General features: G+C 40.6%; 1 protein-coding gene across 1 annotated transcript; it reads left to right on the plus strand.

Moving 5' to 3' along the window:
* The first annotated feature begins 468 nt into the window (after window positions 1-468).
* On the plus strand, window positions 469-19,878 carry LOC143136494 (protein mono-ADP-ribosyltransferase PARP12-like). The gene is made up of 11 exons (XM_076297218.1): window positions 469-552; window positions 914-1,151; window positions 2,401-2,463; window positions 2,858-2,990; window positions 3,140-3,308; window positions 4,638-4,752; window positions 15,649-15,745; window positions 16,243-16,315; window positions 16,676-16,791; window positions 17,223-17,377; window positions 18,150-19,878. Exons 1-11 carry the CDS (start codon window positions 469-471, stop codon window positions 19,163-19,165), a joined length of 2,259 nt encoding a protein of 752 aa, XP_076153333.1. The 3' UTR covers window positions 19,166-19,878.
* The last annotated feature ends 139 nt before the right edge of the window (window positions 19,879-20,017 follow it).

Genomic DNA, 20,017 nt, shown 5'->3' on the forward strand with positions numbered 1-20,017 from the left:
AAGCTTAACTCGTGTCACACTGTTGGCCAACAGCAAAATCCATCTTCTTTGTTTTCAAGTAGCAGGGAATTCAAGCCAAACCGTTGCAACTCTGCCATCAATCATTATGTTAAGCCCGCCTATAACGACTCTATACATGATTAGATTGGCCTGATAGAAGTTTAATTTTTCAAGCTCACAAGCCAACAGAGAGTTGCTAGACTAGCCCTGGAAGCAAATGTAATTTGCTGCCGCTAGGGTGCGTCTATATTTCTAGGCTAACCAAAAATGATACTCTGACGAAATCTATAATTGTGCTGCTTTAGTGGCGTTCATAGAAAGGAACATATCAGTGACACAGTAATGCTTGTTGCCATGTTGTGCCTGGTGTTAAGATCTTGACATAATCTTTGTCACTGACCCTTCTACACATTTTGTCATGTTTGCAGAGACTGTCATTTCAAACATGAATTACACTCAGAGTATAACATGAAAGTTCTCTCAGACCATCAGCTGCAGAAGCTTAACAGAGAAGAGATCAGACTGCTGCTCTTACAGAATGACAGCTCGCATGTACTGCTTCCTCCAGTAAGGGTTCTCTATCAGATCCTTTATGGAGTCAAAACAGAGGACAAAGTGAAAACTCTTAAGTCTAACTAAATTTAATAACCACGCAAAATCAATTAGCTCATTTAATATCATGGACAAGAACTTAAATGCAAACAAGGGCTCAAGGGCTACAAGTGTAACTGAACCCTAGTTATTCTTTGATATCAAAGTTTGAAAGAAAACTGCCAATATAAAGTTACTCTTTGACCTTAAATATTTCCCTGTTATATTACCTTTGGATTAAATACTAAAGTTTCTGTTTTCCTGCCTGCTAACTCATTTAATTTTTACACTGTGGTGTGTGTGTGATTTACCTCTTGTACAGGTGTGTCCCAGATACAACCTAAGCAATGGTAACTTTGGCATATGTGACGACAAGGACAACTGCAAATCGCTCCACATCTGCAAGGACTCTATCCATGGCACTTGCAATTCCAGAGGCTGCGACCGGTCACATGACTTCTCCGAGCCCCAACCAAGGAAGACGCTGCAGACGTATTGTGTTCCTATTAAAATGGTGGAATCCATGTCCTCCATCTACCAGAGGGTCATGCTACTCAAGGGTACGTTGGCTAAAGACTTGAAGCCCAAAGCTGGTGCCAATAACAGGGGCAGATGTGACCAAACTGGTAAGGGAAGTACCACCGTCACCATTAATACAGAGATTACCAAAGACGGAAGTGGTCTGGCGCGACCCGGTTTTGTCTTTCTTAATTTGCATAAAACATTGTGCGGTTTATACACAATGCGGCTAATACACAGGAAATTGGTGTAACTGCTTTGATATTATCTTCAGTGGCCTGACACACCAATGCAAAGCTACGGTGAGCAGTATGTTTTTTATGTATGGCAAAGTTAACAAGATGGTTGGGAGAAAATAATAGTATCTTAGACTTTTCCAAACTCCATAGCAGAAAGTAAATGTCACTACAAATACGTGTGGCCAAAGATGGATGCAATGTCCTGAGGTGGATGAAGTACACAATTACTTTACTTAACTGAAAGTATAGATGCACCTTGTCAAATATTACTCCAATACAAGTGCATGTGCTTGTGTGTGTGCCTGTGTGTGTGCATGTGCATGCATGCGTACATATGTCTACTGTGTGTGTATGTGTCATACGTATGATTACTGTGAATGTATGTGTGTGCGTGTGTATCTGTTTATGCACATATGTCCATATGGAATGGGTTAACATGGCCCCTGGAGGCAAACATACGCAAAAAATTGGTCATCCTAGGCCCTATGGTTCTCGAAGTTACGGTCCACGCCGCTTCGCTGCGCGGCGGTCATAATAATGTAGGCTAAAGATCTAGCTATGTGGTGAATGTCAGGTGATTGTCTAAATTCATTCCAATTTCGCAATGATCATGGAGGATAGCCTGGTTAACACCAGACCACTTCTCAAATCTCAATTGCTAACAGGTTCCTCTGGGTTCTCCCAGGCTACATGGAGGATGTTCTGATGAAGAATATGTTGTCACCATCATTACCACAGCCAATTCAGCCAAGTTCAAATTTAACTATTAAAAATATTAACTTTAAGATGGTCTATCGCATTATTGCATTTAAGAATCAAATGTGTTTAAAAGTAATGAGTACTTCATGCTCATATCAAATGTAGTGGAGTCAAAAGTACAGTATTTGTCTTTCAAATGTAGTGGAGTAAAAGTCACAAGTTTCCAAAAATATTAATACACAAGTTAAGTACAGATACTCAAGAATCATACTTAGTACAGTAATCAACTAAATGTACTTACTGTAGTACTGTCCACATATGGCAATGTCTGACTGCAGCCCTGCTTTCACAGAGACTAAGAAAGAGACTAATGAAATTTGCCGGTTCTACGTTAGAGATCATTGCATACATGGAGGTAAGTTTGTGCTGTCATCTTTTATTTGTGTGTAAGCATTTGTCCTGAAAAACCTCAGTGTGAAATGAATGGACCAAACATCACTGTCATTGCTGGGAAAATATACAAATTTAAACATGCAGTATATATTCACATCAATATGAATGCATAGACATGGTTTTTGTGGATGATGTTTTTAGTGAGTGTGAAGTGGTGAGCTTCTTCTAATTACACTGATTAGATTTGGCAGGTATTGCATTAGCCAAAGGGAGTCACTGCTACCACAAGTTTCTGAAAGTTATGTATGTCTGGAGTACATTTCAGTATGACGGCAACTTGGATCTGGTAGCTTAACAGCACAACTTCCCAAACACTGCTGCATTATGATGTCGTTATCTTTTTCTGTCTGTTGCAGACAAGTGTTGGAGAGTCCACTTCAAAATGCCCTACCTGTGGCAGGTGAAGATGGGAGAAACCTGGACCGATCTACCAAACAATGAAGACATCGAGAGGGAATTTTGTAACCCGAGCAACACTACTGCTTTGAGGTCCAGCATTGTGATCTGTTGGCTTGGTTTAGACAGTTTATCCACATTCCACATCCCACATTTAGAAATGTGTACGAGACTGTAACAAGACACTATGCACTAGATACAATCTGTTATAGATACAGTACTCTGTGTGTTGTGGCCTGCAGTGAGAGGAGTGAAGCAGTTCGTTTTGACACCATGACCTGCGGTCCCCATGAGGTACGCCGTCTCTCCACCGCCTCGTCTGTGGTCCTGTCGTCAGACCCCTTCCACACCACTGAGTGGTTCTGGTTCTGGGAGGATGAGTATGGGAAATGGATCCGCTATGGCTCCACAGTAAGATCTGTTTCTCAGAACTGAACAAATGCAACATCGAAATATAACATTTAAGTGCGTTGAAGGCATTGCTGTAAACGAATGGATCCTCTATGGCTCCACAGTAAAATCTGTTTTATCTTGTACTGAACAAAAATGATTAGTGCATGAAGGAGAGTAACTCGCTAATTAGGAGTATAACTGGAAATAGTTTTTTAGTGAGTTTTGATACAGGAAATAGGTCAATGCATTGCTGTAAACTATAGATCCCCTATGGTTCCATTGTACATGGAAATCTAAAACACTTTAGTGAGTTGAACAGTCCCTCTAGGATTTCGCGAGGATTTTTTGTGATTGTTGCGATCTAAAATGCCTGATTTCGCGACAACTTTTCTAAAAAATTGCGATGGAAGTTGTGGTGTTTTTAGCTGTTTGTTGCGAAGAAATTGCGAGAGGTAGTGAAAATTGCAAAAATAGTTGCGATTTTTTTAAATAATTTTTTAATTGAGGGTAATTAAGGTTAGTAAGACCAAAATTACACTGATCATCTTGATACTTATTAAAAAGGATAAGTAAAGGTAAATAGTAAGGGTTACAGAAAATCAAAGTAGGCCTACTTTATTTGTGTAAAAATTTTGACTGGGGTAATTCACAAAGCAGTATAACCTTTCGTAGAACTGTCCAGAAAAGACAGCCCCCTGAAGAGATGGCATCATGTCAAATGTTTCAATACATTATGTTGTAATTCATATTAAGTTCATATCTTTTTAATAATTCATATTCTGTGACTTGCATAATTACTAACAGCCAACTAGTATCTAGTAATTTCATATTGATTTAAACTAGTTATCATCAACTATCTGCCTAAATAATTTAACCATTTCAATTATCAACCTATTTAACTGTTCAGTCATTCCAACTATAGTAAACCTTATCTACCAAGCAAATAATTTAACCATATGAACTCATCATATTTTTGCATTTTCATGCACTGTATTTCCTTCAGGAAATGCTTTTCTAGTTGTAATATAATATCCTTTGTAATATAGTTGACATATGGAGGTCACTTTGGACAACAGTGTCTGCTAATAATTAATAAATGTCACAGTGAATATGCCAGCTAGATGGATAAATTGCTTTAGAAATATGTCTAAAGCAGATTCCTGTATCAGAGAGGTTGAAGCAGAGCGGTCAGTAATCAAGGATCTTTGCCTCTATCTCTGTTCTATTCATAGATGGAAGGATCTTGAATTCAATGTGATGGTGTTTTTGTGATGTTTGTGATGGTGATGTTGTGATGTTTGTGATGGTGACATTGTGATGTTTTGATAACGTTGTGATTTTACACAGGAAAAGAAGCACAGCATGTCTTCAATCTCCTCCAGTGAATTGGAAAAGCGTTACCAGGAAAACAACAAAGCTGTGGTCATCATTACAGCTGGTGAAGATGAACTCAGTTTCAAAGGTACTACACCACCTACCGCATGTCTGTTATACCAGACTAGCCTTTGGATTCTCTAGTGTTATTGTGAGGGATCGGGCAGTCAGACACAGGGATCCAGGATTGCAAATTCCGCAAAAAAAAAATTTATTACCAAAAATCAATAAATTACTTTTTTAATTTACTTTTTGTGCCCAAAATAAGGGTATCTAAACAGAATAAACACTAACCTCCGATGCAACCCTCCGGCATGAACACACAGCAAGAACTGACAAAAGGAGACAAAGGGGAACTTAAATACAGACTGGCCAGACCATGAACAACTAAAATGGGAACACAACAAAATCAATTAACTTTTAGACATTATCAAAACATTCAAAAAGATAACCACACATTTGCTAGCAATAAATAAACTACACAAAGACATTTGGGAATAAACACAAAATAATCCAACCAGAAAGCTCCAAACAATAAACACCAAAGGCTCCTCCTTCCCCCATGGCAAAGACATGAAATGGATGTGGCCATAGATAATTTAAACCAGCGGAACGTGCCACTCTGTCTTGACAGCCAGGAAGTCCGCCCAGACCAAATGCCATGACGCACACAGCTCCCGGAGATGGCCGCACTCAAACAGGAACGCTACAAACATGATACATGGTAAATCAAAAAAATATGTTAAATAACAAACTTAAACTACAAAAGCATTTCCTGAAGGAAATACAGTGCATGAACATGCAAAAAATATGATGTAAAATTAGCCTGACGAGCCAGACCCACATTAAGATGTAGGGTCTGGGCACTCACCGTTCCAAGTACTCAGTCCGAGGGGCGGGATAATCGGTTGTCTTTCAAATTCCCTCTGCACGCAATAGGATAGCGCTGAGTCCCATGCGTTTTCCCACCAGCGGAGCTAGTTGGCTAGTTCAAACTTTTGCCAACCTAAAACAAGCTTAACTCGTGTCACACTGTTGGCCAACAGCAACATCCATCTTCTTTGTTTTCAAGTAGCAGGGAATTCAAGCCAAACCGTTGCAACTCTGCCATCAATCATTATGTTAAGCCCGCCTAACGACTCTATACACGATTAGATTGGCCTGATAGAAGTTTAATTTTTCGAGCTCACAAGCCAACAGAGAGTTGCTAGACTAGCCCTGGAAGCAAATGTAATTTGCTGCCGCTAGGGTGCGTCTATATTTCTAGGCTAACCAAAAATGATACTCTGACGAAATCTATAATTGTGCTGCTTTAGTGGCGTTCATAGAAAGGAACATATCAGTGACACAGTAATGCTTGTTGCCATGTTGTGCCTGGTGTTAAGATCTTGACATAATCTTTGTCACTGACCGTTCTACACATTTTGTCATGTTTGCAGAGACTGTCATTTCAAACATGAATTACAATCAAAGTATAACATAAAAAGTTCTCTCAGACCATCAGCTGCAGAAGCTTAACAGAGAAGAGATCAGACTGCTGCTCTTACAGAATGACAGCTCGCATGTACTGCTTCCTCCAGTAAGGGTTCTCTATCAGATCATTTATGGAGTCAAAACAGAGGACAAAGTGAAAACTCGTCCCCTTAGAATTATAAGGCAAATGTAATTTGCTGCCGCTAGGGTGCGTCTAGATTTCTAGGCTAATGTAAAATATCATACATAGTAAAAACAAATAATGCAGATATAGTTAGAATGGTGTTGCTAGGGTACATATGTTGGTTGTTATGCCAAATTAAGTGGTTGCTATGCTGGTTGCTTGGGTAATCCTGTTGGTTGCTATGGTGGTTGCTAGGTTGACATTGTGGTGGTTGATAGGCTGTTGCTAAGGTATTTGACATGGTTGCTAGGCTTTTGCTAGGTTAGTTGTGGTGGTTGCTATGCTGGTTGCTAGGCTAAACTCATTGGTTGCTATGTTGGTTGCTAGGTTGTAACTGTGGAAGTGGTTACTAGGCTGTTGCTAGGGTATTTGACATGGTTTCTAGGCTGTTGCTAGGGTACTTGAGGTGGTTCCTATGTTGGTTGCTAGGTAGATGAGGTTTAATATAGTTGGGATGACTGAACAGTTAAATACATTTAGATACACACATTTAATTTACTTGAGCAGTGTTGTATTCACTGGAAATCGTATGGACCTAGCAGTACAAATAGGGTACCAAACATCTACCTATCATTACCACACAAAGCATACATTTCATTGCTGTGGATTGGTCTGTTATCAGAGATTTCATTAGCCATATTTGAAAGAGTGTTAATTAACGTTACCGTTAGCTATTCACTGCGGTAGCCTACGTTAGGCCAAGTGGTGGCTGAAATATTCCGAAAGCACATATACAACAGAATTAAGTCTGTTATTTACAAATACAGTGTTATTTTATTCCATACAACAAAGTAATTCCTGAGGAAGTCAAACCTAAATGCGGCTTTATCATACAACGTTACAATGAACGTTAACGTTACCAACGCAAGTGATGTGACTCTGTGACGCGTATCATAAGTGATATTGATTGGTTGTCAACGGTAAAAACGTCATTCTATGCGACAATATTTTGATTTAGTAGCTACTAAGTACGGTGTACCTTAAGTAGCAATGGTGCAACAGGAAAATAATGCAGCGCTACACCTAAACTTAACAATCAACCTTACGTTCTACTGGTGCAACCGGCTGCTAGCCACCTGGCCCAGGATTCTAATTGCTTAACGGCCCTATTGTGATGTCATCAGCCCAATGTTAAGTCTATGTGGAAATTTTAAATAGCTTTAAATTAATAGTTTAAAAAGTATAAAAGCTACAAAGATGAAAAATACAAAGCACCCATGTCACAAGGAAGACCTACACAAAACAGTTTGAATGAAGTTTAAGTTAAACGGTTGAAGCTGCATTAACTGCGTTAGAAGAATAAGAAGAAGCCTAGGAAGAACAGTACAATGCATTTTCATGCACTGTAACTAATTAGTAACAGAACACAATTGATAAGTTGCGTGCACTCAACCACACAATCACGTACCATAGAACTAAACAATAAAGTCTGTATGTTGTATGAAATCAAAAGTCTACGTGTTGCGTTTTTACTTGGTTGCCACGTAGTGTTGCTAAACGTAGAGTGTGCATGAATATGAATGTAGATATGTAGACATCAAAATGTGTGAGCATATAATTATGAAAAATCTACAGGTTTAATGAAAAAGAGAGCGTTAGTGCATTCGGTGTGTGGCCGCTATGGCGACCATCACAGTTATAAAGGAGTACTTCAGAGGTCTCACAATCTCATTATGAAATTCCATTAGTGTCATGGAGTGTGTGTGTGTGTGTGTGTGTGTGTGTGTGTCAGTCAGAGAGAGAGAGGGAGAATATAAAATACATGTCTAGACTCTGAATATCCCAGATAGGTGTACTGTTAGGACTTGAAGGCAAGGATCCAAATGCAGACTAGAAACTTGCGTAGTTCAGTTTTATTGTTGCAGCCAGACAGCAACAGAGCAAGGGACAGGAGAAATCAACAGGGTGCGATTTGTAGGGGGGGATGGTTAGGATTTCCCCCCCTCTGGTTTTCCTATCCCTACCTCTGCTAAATTATTTTTATCGTCGGGGGGGACAACATTTATCCCCCTCTGCCCCTCATATTGATTAATGCTACTTCATATTAGTAAAGCGTGCAACGTGAGAACAGTCTAGTAGGCTAGCCTACATAACTAGATGTACCGCGTAGCGGTACAAAATATGACCGCCGCTCAGTCCTGCACATCCATTCCGCGAAAATAAAACATATTAATGAATTTGTCTCCATCTTCTACTCCATCCCCCACTCTTGAAACTTTTGTGTGTATGCTTGTTTGGAATGTGTGTTTGCACACATTCCGCACACAAAGTAGCCTACTGGCGCTGCAAAGGTGAATAGATTTGTTTCTGGGCCAAAAAATCTGTAACATTGTTATAAAACCTTTAAAATCTCTAAACAATCACAAGTAGGGCAGTTCATCACAGTCCATCCATTGCAACTGGACTGATGAAAGGTACACCTGTAGGCTACATTGTATTTGGGAAAAGCAGAAGGTAGCAGTATAATGTATTTATTTATTTATTATTAAACAAAACAATAGTTCAAATGATATTCAGCTTTATTGTCAATGCACAAATTAAATACCAGTAGTCTAAAACAAAATGCCGTTTTACCCAGTGGTGCAAATAACTGACATGTCCAAAAGGGCCTTCATGAAATGCGTTGCGAGACTGTTCATACACATTTTAAAGGGCAAAGTTGAAGAGCTACTGTCCGTTATTGTTTGTGCAAATAATATGCTGATTCATGTTCCCTTGCATTTTGCAACCAGGAGGTCCATGGTTAAGCTCAATCTTTTGACGCAATCTTTTGATTTTCACCCAGCCTAGTCCATGGTAGGCGCCCGATAGAAATATTGTTTAATTTTGCGATTGAGATATCCACGCACTGGCGCCCCCCCTGTGACGTGTTCGCCCCCCGGTTTTAGAGCTATTCTAAATGCAAAAATGCATAGAGGGAGTTATGACAAAACCGTGACTGTTAACAAACTATAAGCTATATAAGGTAGGCCCTATGCTAGGCCTATTACACAACACAAATTGTCACTAGGCTATGCTGGCGACCCAAATAAAATCTCCTTTGGAACCAATGGCTTACACCTTACAGTATCAAGCTGCCACCTCTTGGCGAAAAGTTAATAGTTTTGCATATCAGTAGTAGACTAATACATTTCACGTAGCTGTGAATCACGGAAAGGGCGAATGAAGTGGACACTTCTAAATGGAACCCAACCCACTGTACAGTAGCTCAAGGTCTGTGGCTAAAGCAGCCATAATGAAAGCGTTATCATTGTTTAGATACTTCACACACACGTGTTTTTTAATCGCATAGACTACAACTACCAAGCTGGAATCAAAGCACATCGACTCCCCTCTCACACCCTAAACACGCACTTCGAACAAACAAAAAGCGCCTCAGTCTCACGGAATAGCCATAGGCAAAACTGTATCTGACCGCTGTAACGTTGGTACTAAATCATCCATCGCAAAGAATGATTTTTGTAGCACGTGCAACAAATATGTGTAGGTAAAGCCCTGCCCTGAATACATCTCAACGTGCGCTCTAAAACATCTGGTTTAAATGGAGATGTAGATCATCACGGGTGCGTTAATAAATCTACATTTAGCTCACTTAGCTCCTGTTAGTAGCCTAGGTTATGGTCATAAGCAAATGAGATGACAGTCGAAAGATACAATTAGTGCTGTTATCGATTTGCTTGGTAGCCTATAAACGCATTTATGGTTTTCTACAAATACATCAATAATCAAATTGGCCTCAATCACTCAACCATGCTAACGGTAACATTATTTTACCTACGTTCTGCTATTGATAGGATTAACGTAGCCTACCTGCAGTAAAAAACAAGCATGTCTGATAAACATTCTCAGATTTATTTCGGCTTCAAGAGGAAATGGGAATTACATGTCATGCAGAAATCATCCTACCTTTAGACGTTCTCTGCGGTAAACTACTGTAGCCTACAGTCTTGTCCTTGTAGGAAGCTAGTGTCTTTCCAACCCACTTTAGATTAAAGGAACCATATGTAAGATTGTGGCCAAAACTGGTACTGCAATCACTTTCAAAATACTGAAGAGTGGTGTATCCCCTCCCCCTCGCCCCTGACTCGAGGTTGCACACGCAGATGGCGAAACACTACTGACTTCGTGATTAGTAGATAGCTGGAGGGTGGCGCATCAGGCCAAAACACAACATGACATGACAAAACACAACATCAACAACAGTTGAGGGCTGCAACTTCACTTTTTAAATGACAATATCCTGGCTGGACTACTGTTGTCAGTGATATAAGTATTTGAAATGAACATGATTTCTTAATGTCTGGTGACATATCAGGGCCATTTTATGATTAATTGAAATATTTTTCTTACATACGGTTCCTTTAACTTCCAACAAAATTACGTTTCACTGCAACGATGCGCCATCTAGTGGACAAACGACTACTTATCGCCAATACTGGAAATGCAGCCATGATGATAATGATGAATATTTATTTTGGCTTTCTTTTAATCCTACTGAATTTGTAATTATGTATCGGCCGTTCTAATACCGATAGTATGTGGGTGCCTGTGTGTGTGTGTGCATGTGTATATGTGTGCAACACAGGGCCGTAGTCACCATAGACATTGAGGGGGACGTGTCCCCCCCCAATATTCAAATATGACCAAAATGTCCCCCCCAATATTCGGACATAGAAAAATAAAGAAAGAATAAAGCGCTATACTAGGCCTACAGGAAACCAACACGTACTGTATCTGAAATGTAACCAAACGTAAATAACGCACAAATTAGTGACCTATGGTTCCAGAGTAGCCTACACCCCTGAGTGGTTTGTCCTGGTGATTTTCCGTTTTTCGTTAATGGAGTGCGCTATCAAAAGCTTCCATTTACTGCACCCTACTGCGGTGAGGTAGGGCTGTTAACAATATCTACATATCTATCTCTATAAAAGCTACTGGTACAATTTTCACAAAACTTCTTGAAAAGGTGTAGCACATGCTAAGGAAATCCCATACATGTTTGGAGCCGATCAGACTGAAAGGGAACATTTTCCATATTGTAGCCTATTCTCGCAATGATAGCGAAAGTGAAAAGTTTTATTTTAAATGATGAATTTGTGCAAGCCTGTGTCATTTCTTTCACGTCTTTCAACATAAATAATGCATTCATATGCTAGTAGTAATTACCGTTTATAAGCCTCTTAGAAATGATTGTTGCATCTTGCATATTATTTAGATGCGCACTCAATAGCGCATCCATGCAGGCAAAACGATCAAATGTGGCGACGTTTACAATAGGCCTAAGTGATAGCCTAGTTAATGTGAATCGCGGACAATAACCAAAGAAAGGAATTTGCACCTCCATTCACCAATTAAAGGCTGTAGTAGGCCTAGTGTTTCTACATGTTGGCACAAAACGTCATTTCTGTCAGAAGCCAGTCTATAATGCATGGGTAACATGAGGTGGGTCAGACAGAAGAGGGGCCTGTCTTAGTAGCCTATTCCTGAATCCTGTCCCTTTCACACTATGTTAAAATTGTGTGATTAGCCGCCAGCATAATAAAATCTAAATTAAAAGACAAAATCTTATTAGGCTCCAAACCTATGAGTCTAAGCCTTAGTTTAAAAAAATCTTCAGGTGTAAGTAATAAGTCAAAGAACCACATTCTGTGTAATATAGAGGTTATCACAAGATACTCTAGTTTGTAATTTCTTTTAAAGTATACATTTTGAACACAAATGGAGTCACGGGTCCAGGGATGAACCAGTGAAGTTGCTTCTTCTCCACCCTTCTCTTTTCACAAAACTCACCAGAAGGGGGGGGGGGGGGCATCTGTGTCCAGGGGTTCATAATCCATCCATGCCATGCCTATGTCCGTCAAAAGTTTGGAATAACCTAATTGACTGACCTAACGACTTGTTTGTGATTTTTAATAATATTTTTGCATGGTAGGAAATGTATTGAAATTCTGTTTGGGGGTCCCTCAGACCCCACCAGAGATTTGGTCCCCCCCAATGTTGACATCATGACTACGGCCTTGGTGCACCACCATCTACAGGCCAATGAGTGTACAGTCACTAAATGTACACATAACTTAATTTTTTAAACCCCCCCATGGATGAAATTCTACGAAACTTGGCATACCCCCAGAGAATGTCAGGTTAATCATACACATAAAATGTGGTGCAGTTCTGAACGTCTTTACTGAAGAGAGGGGCGATTAAAGCAGAATGATATTGCATTTTCATTTTTTACAAATGTGGGGGTGCAAATCACAAATGAGTGATTATGGGCTAGGTTGATGTGGGCCCTTGAGACCAACATACCATAAAAATGTCTTCATCCTCGATGCCACGGTTCAGGTAGTTATTTAGGAAAAACTGCATTTTTTGGGTTTCGGGGGGCCCAGCGAGGAGGGGGAGTGGCCCCGGGACCAAACGAAAATGTTCATAAAAGTCCAGTGGGGCTACATACCCACCAAATTTCATGTGCCCCGGTGTTTCGGTGCCCCGGGTATCGTTGACCAAAATTTCAGGAAGTAGATGACGAAAAAAAAAAAAAAAAAAAAAAAAAACTTTTACAATCCCTATATGACCGCTTCGCTAGCTTCGCTAGCGGCGGTCATAATAATCTGACATCAGAAACGCACCGTCACCATCAGCACTGATGCTGCTGACACAGTGGCTGCGTGATAACTTAATTTGGCCTTGATCGTGCAGGACATTTCAGAATGTCGAGTGTGTAATCCATCATAAATGGCTAGGTTCAATGGAAAAGTTAGCTGGACAAATGAAAAGTGAAGTATAATAATGTTTTAGAACCTTCAAAATTAGAAAACTGATGCAACTGAGATGGAGGACAACTGCACGTAGAGTAGAACGTAGGCCTATTGTCCGAAGGAACTTACATTAAATGAGGAGATATTTGCTGAATGTCACAAAAAGTGTTACAGAAATTGCTTGGCATCGCTTATTCAATGGCTCTCTACCGAAACACCTGTAGTTTGCGGAGGACAAACGAGAAAGCACTCGTTTGATAAATCAGCCAGTAGTAGACAAATAACTTTTAGAAATAATCTGTACTGCAAAAACGAATGTTGGTGGGTATTTAAACTATCTAGCGGGTGTTTTAACAGCTGCAAGAAATAGAAGCTTCATGGTCTTTATGTTCTGGGGTTCGTTTCTAGAAAGCATCGTTTGCTAACTTGCGTCGCAACCTTGGTAGTACGCTCCATCATTCTTGGATTTGGTGTTTCTAGAAAGGGTAGTTCGAACTCTCAATCGCAAACAAGGAAGCAAAGTTTGGTCGTTTGAACTACTGCCTGTAGGCAGTCGCACTTGTGTCGTTCCTTGGTAGTTCCTGTTGGTGTCCGGAGCGCCTAACCAAAAATCACAACCGCCTAACCAAAATTTGCGAAGTGGATGTTTATCTCGTGACTCAATGATTGATCTATCCTGTAGCTTAATTTTGATTAAGACACTGACTCCCCTACTTGGCTCATTCTTGCTATTTATGTTAATTCAAGTATTGCCTTGCTTTTAGTATTATAATCTTCACAGTCCCTTACATCAGCAGTGATAAATAGTGTAGTGGCTAAAGCAGATGACTTATTATCCCAACGTTGTAGGTTCGATTTTCTTATGATGTGAGATTGTCCTCTTGCTTCTCGCTACCTGCAGGTGAACTAGTGTGACATTCAATTGTTTTTGACTGATGTATTGTAGGCCTACCTATGGTCTCTCGATGTAGAGTAACTATATACATAAATATATATGGTCAAAACCTATTGTTGTGTCTCGTAGGCCTACTCTTAGTCAGAGATGAAAAGAAGACATAGGACGCGAACTCCGGCCGAGGGCTCAGTGCACTGACGCGCTGCCGTTAAGCCACGAGACAGTTGATATGCTATGGGATACCCAGACATTTGTCCAGGCTATATATTTTTTCCAACATAGATATTTAACGCAAATAATGACTCATATTGGTCTGCTTAAATTAACTGTTTTATATGCTTGCAATAGGTTTAGGTTTTGGCTGATGGCAATGACAATGCCAGCATAAATCACTCGGTTTAGATTAGAAAAGTGTCGACATAGGCCGTGACAGAACATTTCTAGGGGGTGGGGTATTATACGTTGCCACTGTTTCCACCAATGATATGTATCGCTGCATCATCAACAACGTTGTTGGAACTACGGTGTTCGAACGTCGGAGGTAGTGAATTGCGACACAGGTACGATGCTTTCTGGAAACAGGTGTAACAGTGTCGTTGTTTGGTCGCAAGTTGCGTCGTACCATGGTGGTTGAGCAACGTCGTTGCTAACTTTTCTAGAAACGACCCCCAGGTTCGTAAATTATTTTCATAAAACTTCAAGTTGCCCTATAACTTTACTCTCCAAACTCTTCACTGCACTGTAGGCAATTAACTGACAGTATGATAGGCTATTTATTTTCTGTAGGCTACAATAAACACATTTACTTTTTCAACTTTTGCAATATTACGCACTTGGCTACTGAACGCAAATCAGCAGGAGAGAGAATGCACGTAGTCTACGCAGCGTGTAGCGCAATGTGTAGGCTATTTGGTTACCAAATAACACTCTTAGCCAATTCACTAACTTAAGACTTCAGTGCTATCATATACAACGTTTTTTTACACAACAAATACAGAAAGGATGGAGGCAGCAAAAGTAGAGAAGTCATTTCAGATGGGGCAAGAACAAGGTGAATTTGTATGCTTGTCAAAACGTAGTCCTACCCTACATTAGAGGAGCTGATCATACCAAGCACACTCGCTGTTTAAAGTCATAGCCTACACCACGGTAAACTAAAACTAAAATGTTACAAAGGTGGCAAAAACAATATAGGTATTAGCCATGACGTTACTAGGCTATGAATCGTTCGTTCATTTTTTTTTTTTTTTTTTTGGGGGGGGGGGTTACAAACTTATTCAAAATCATCCCCCCCTCTGTTTTTTACACAAATCGCACCCTGGAAATCAATACAGATAAGAAGCAGACTGATGAACAGCACAGGTGTGGGCAGAAAGTGGCGGGAAAAAACAGGGAGTGGCAAGTTGGAGGTGGGATTCAGGCCACAAAAAAGGCACATGGCATCAAAACATAAGATTGTCCAATACACAACCAGTCCAGCAGGGCGGCCAGAGTGCCTCAGTACTAAGTAGGCTACTGACATGTACATTACAGAGGTGAATAAACTACACTGTTCACAACTCCATTAAGGACATTCATGGATTGAGAGAGATGTTAATAAAGAGTAAGAGAGTCAAAGTATCAGAGAGAGTTTTTGATATTCCTGAAAATTTTTAATTGAACACACTTTCACAGATATGGTGCATAAGAATCTGAGATATGGTACCCAGAGACCGGTTAGAAGAAGACCTAAGTTTGTCTCTTCTGATGATGTCCAAACCGCTAGAACCAGGTATGATGGTTTAACCTCTTTACCGCTAGCAGTGATACTTTAATATTAATATTATTCTAACCATCGTAATACTTTAAAGTAAAAGTGTGTGCTTGAACCACAGTGGTCTCGTTTGTTTTAATTTCCCATTATCTCCATGACATCCTGTGCAGTCATAGCCTGGGTCCGTCTGGAAAGGATCCCACTGACTCCTGTTTCCAAACCTGCCATTTAACGACTTCCAGGGACATAACCAACAGTGAAATTAAACTGAAATTGGTGCAATAAACTCGTTTCAGAAGTGCAGCGAACACATATTTCTTGGAAAAGATAGTTTTACTCAATTCCAAAGAAATAACATGTTCCTGGGGTTTTGGTGATTCGGAAACGGATGTGAATGGGCTCCTTTCCAGACTGACCTGCAGAGCCAATTCAAATTTGCTAACAGGCTAGGGTTCACCCAGGCTAGTGCATTCACTGTGGAGTAATACAAGACAGCCTAGGGCACTAATGTTTAGTTATAGCAAGAGAAGAGGCAAAGGTGTGAGCCGACACCTGGACAAGTCTGCCGTGCCTGAAACAGGATTCAAGGTTTGCCCGTATTCCTGCCCCAGTTCCTAACTATCTGTAAAAAAACAACTAATGTGTGTGAAATTAGCAAAGTTATATATTTTTCAATTGGTAAGTTGTTGCTTTAAAAATGAATGGATCGATGGATAGATTGGAATTTAAACATTAACATGAAGATGCATGGTTGTACTCAAATTCCTTTCCCTATCGCTCCCTATTTGTAACAAAGGGAGAGAGCAATCTCCCCACCTGGCCTCAAACTCAGATCAACCAACTTGTTCCCTGACATAAAGAAAAAGGGTCATTTGTGGGGGAGTGTGTTACCATTGACATTGTGTGTGTATGTGTGTGTTTCTGTGTGTGTGTGTCCTGTCCATCCAGAGAGTAGCTCTGCTAATTACTGACCGGGAATACCTGATGGTCCAGGAGTTGTTCAGGAAGACACTGAGCAGCATTGAGAAAATCCAGAACAAGGAACTATGGGAAGACTTTCAGACGTAAGCCATAATTTAGAAAGTTCAAATGGTCCTCTTTCACTTGTTGAAGCAGTCAAATCATTCAACCTCTCGCTACTTTGACCAGTTTGCACAATCTGCTTGGACCCCAATAACCACTTGCAGCCATGAATCAACACCTCACTCATAATAGCCAGTGAGAACTAGGAGAATATACCATGATTTGAACACAGAGCCTCACAAACATGCCCCCAGAGTGTAGCACTTTAGCTGTTGGCTGCAGCAACTTGAGCTATGTAGAACCGAATGTTTTTAGTTTTTTTTTTTTTTGTACCGACAGTACTCGTTGACCTCAAGAAACCGATCTATGTGAAAAATCGGCGGAATTCTCCTTTAATGGATTAGCACAGCTGAACCATAGTATAACAAACTGAGTTGATTGTGTAGGCCTACTTTTTGTTTGTCTTCTGCAGGAAAAGAGAGCGGATGAAAGTCAACAATAAAAAGTATGGTGAAAGGAAATTTCTGCTCTTTCATGGCACAGAATCAGATTCTAAGTTAATTGATTCTATCTGCTACCAGAATTTTGACTGCAAGTGTGGTGGCAAGGGAGCAGAGTACGGAGAAGGTGAGAATCGACATCTCTCTCCTGTCCCAAAGAATCCCAAATTTGTTTGTGCAATAGCCTACTATTTGTAATGAAAACATTTAACATTACTCACATGTCGACATGGATCTTCGGAGATGATCTTTTCTGCCAGTTATGACAGTTGTGTAAAATACAAATACTCCACAACTGTAGGGGAGCCCAGTAAATGCTTTGGATTTTTAAGTAGGATAGAGTGGGGGGAAACCCTTAAGGGATATGTGACATTACTGTGAAACAAACAGCTAATATGCAGCATTGCTATCCTAGTTTTGAGTGACAATGTCATGAGTTTACATGAGTTGTGCAAAAGGAGCATTTTGCCCCTGCAGTGGGGTGAAACGCCCCCATCCTGTCAAAGCAATGCCCCTCATTCATTAATAGCATGCGTTTTACCCCACTCTACCATATGTTTTTGTGGCTTTTATGCCTTTAATCAGACAGGACAGTGAAGAGAGTGACAGGTAGTGAGATGGGATGGGATTGGGCAATGACCCAGGTCGGACTTACACCAGGGTTCACGTGTAGTAGAATCTGGTATGGACACTGTAGCCACTCAGAGCCTTTGTAGCCACTAACGCCACATCGCGCCTTGCAGTCATTTCAAAACTTTTTCCAAAATTGATATCAAATGATTTTTCAAATGATCATATGTCTCTGTGATCATTTTTTTTTCTTTCATTTTTAGTTTTCTTTAAAAATGTCTCCACTGTCAGATATTTTAATACGTTTTACTTTTTGCGATCATTCGCAGGGTGCTACTTTGCCCGGGATGCCCTCTACTCCCATTTAGACACCTCTGACCATGGCATGCATTCCATGTTTGTGTGCCGTGTACTCGTTGGCAGCTACACCAAGGGGCAGTCTGATTATCGACAACCACCCTCCAGGGATGGAGGCCACATTCGGTACGACAGCTGTGTGGACGATGTCCATGACCCCAGTATCTATGTGATCTTTGAGAAGCAGCAGATCTATCCTGAGTACCTTATCACCTACTCTGAGGACCTCTACCTCAGTCCGCCAGCTAGTCTGACAGATTCTTCTTCTAATATCGATTCCTACTCACAGTCAGATTTTCCAGACAGCTCCACTGCATTCAAAAGCATGGAAAGTGCACCACGAATGGTAACCGTGGCCACTTTGATCTCAAATTCATCGGTATCCCCGTCTTCTGTGGTGCCAAGCTCAGCTGGACGACTGCCCTCTGACAGTCTGACCACCACAGGACAAAGTGGCACATCCAGTGGCACAGTTTCCGCACAGCTCTCTGGCTCTGACACATCGGCTCCGACTGTAGGTGCTTCTAGCCCGTCTTCTGTCCCGACAACACCCACCAAGCCGTCGACAGGGTCTCTCCAAAGCTCTGCCACAAAGCCCATTCCTTATCCTCGAGCTTCCAAATCTTCCAATTTGGATCCTGCAACAAGGAGCCAAGCAGTATCAGTGAAGCCTTGCCCACCGCCCAAGCCAGTTGGTGTCTCCCACTTTGTTACTCCAGCAAAAGAAATCTTAGGTACTACCTGCACTCATTCTGCTGTGTCTGAGGAGATAAACCCTCCAGTCTCTGGCCCTGCTCCCCACAACAACTCCCGGGTGCCTTCACCCATGCCCAGACAAGTGGCGTCTTCCTCGGTTGCATCTGATACCACGGCCCAGTCTTCAGCGTCTCAAGGGGGCTCCGACGACACAACAGATCCATCCTCTCCAGAGAGACAGACCCCGAGAGTTTCTGATTTAATTAATCGCTTCAATCATGGTAAATTGTAAATGGACTGATGGATACTCAATCATATCAGTCATAATCAAAAATAAGATTCTGCTACACATACACACACACACACGTATGATACAGTATACTATATGGTTATTTTTTGTTGATTTGAAATATTTTCTGTACAAGGCAGTAGCCAGCTTGGTGGATGGGTGGATGCACATTTTATTCTTTTTTTTGTTTGTTTTGAGAACTTTAAATCCTTGTTTTGTCCACTAGGTGGCAACATAGACAACATAATTTAGAACTGCCAGATCTGATACGGCTGATACCCAGTTCTGCTCACCCCAACTGACCTACCATCTGTAATGTCCTCACTTCCGCTGTTTAGTATGATGTGATACAATTAAACCACAGTAACACACTAGTATCTGTGATGAGAGTGTGTTGGCAGTCTGGTGGTTTTGGACAAGACAATTGCATTAACATCTTCCTTACAAGGTGTGGCTGATGAACAACCAGATTGTTATTGCATGTTTAAACAAGTTATTTGAGTATAAAATAATAGTATGTTCACTACAACTATATGGCGGCATTAGTCTCCATGGTTAATAGTCATGCTTCGCTTATATTAAAATATAACTTTCCAATGTTGATCGTACTTTCCTCTTCATCTCACTTTCTTTTGGTGTGCTAGTTCAACAGTAAGGTCAACAACTGTATCTGTTGTTTAATGTGCATTTGAAATGGAATTTCCATTTTTTATACAGTAGGTACTGTCATGTCTGTGACAGTAGATAGTGGGCCTAGACAGTGATTGTGTACATGCTGGTTTTATCACAGTAATATTGTTGTCTTGTTTAAATCTGGCTCTTAAAGCTTTTGATGCCATATTTACAAGTAGCCCC

The sequence above is a fragment of the Alosa pseudoharengus genome, unplaced genomic scaffold (genome assembly GCF_046254945.1).
Source record: "Alosa pseudoharengus isolate Yale_2024_CS ecotype anadromous, Long Island Sound unplaced genomic scaffold, YU_APseudo_1.1 YU_APseudo_1.1_scf_20, whole genome shotgun sequence".
In the NCBI taxonomy this organism is placed as follows: Eukaryota; Metazoa; Chordata; class Actinopteri; order Clupeiformes; family Clupeidae; genus Alosa; species Alosa pseudoharengus.

Bases quoted from the DNA above. Each gene is read 5' to 3' on its own strand.
- LOC143136494 (XM_076297218.1), top strand. From the start codon at position 469: ATGAAAGTTCTCTCAGACCATCAGCTGCAGAAGCTTAACAGAGAAGAG. The intron at 2,991-3,139 runs GTCCAGCATTGT...TGTGGCCTGCAG, and splicing joins AGCAACACTACTGCTTTGAG to TGAGAGGAGTGAAGCAGTTC. The intron at 16,792-17,222 runs GTAAGCCATAAT...TGTCTTCTGCAG, and splicing joins CTATGGGAAGACTTTCAGAC to GAAAAGAGAGCGGATGAAAG.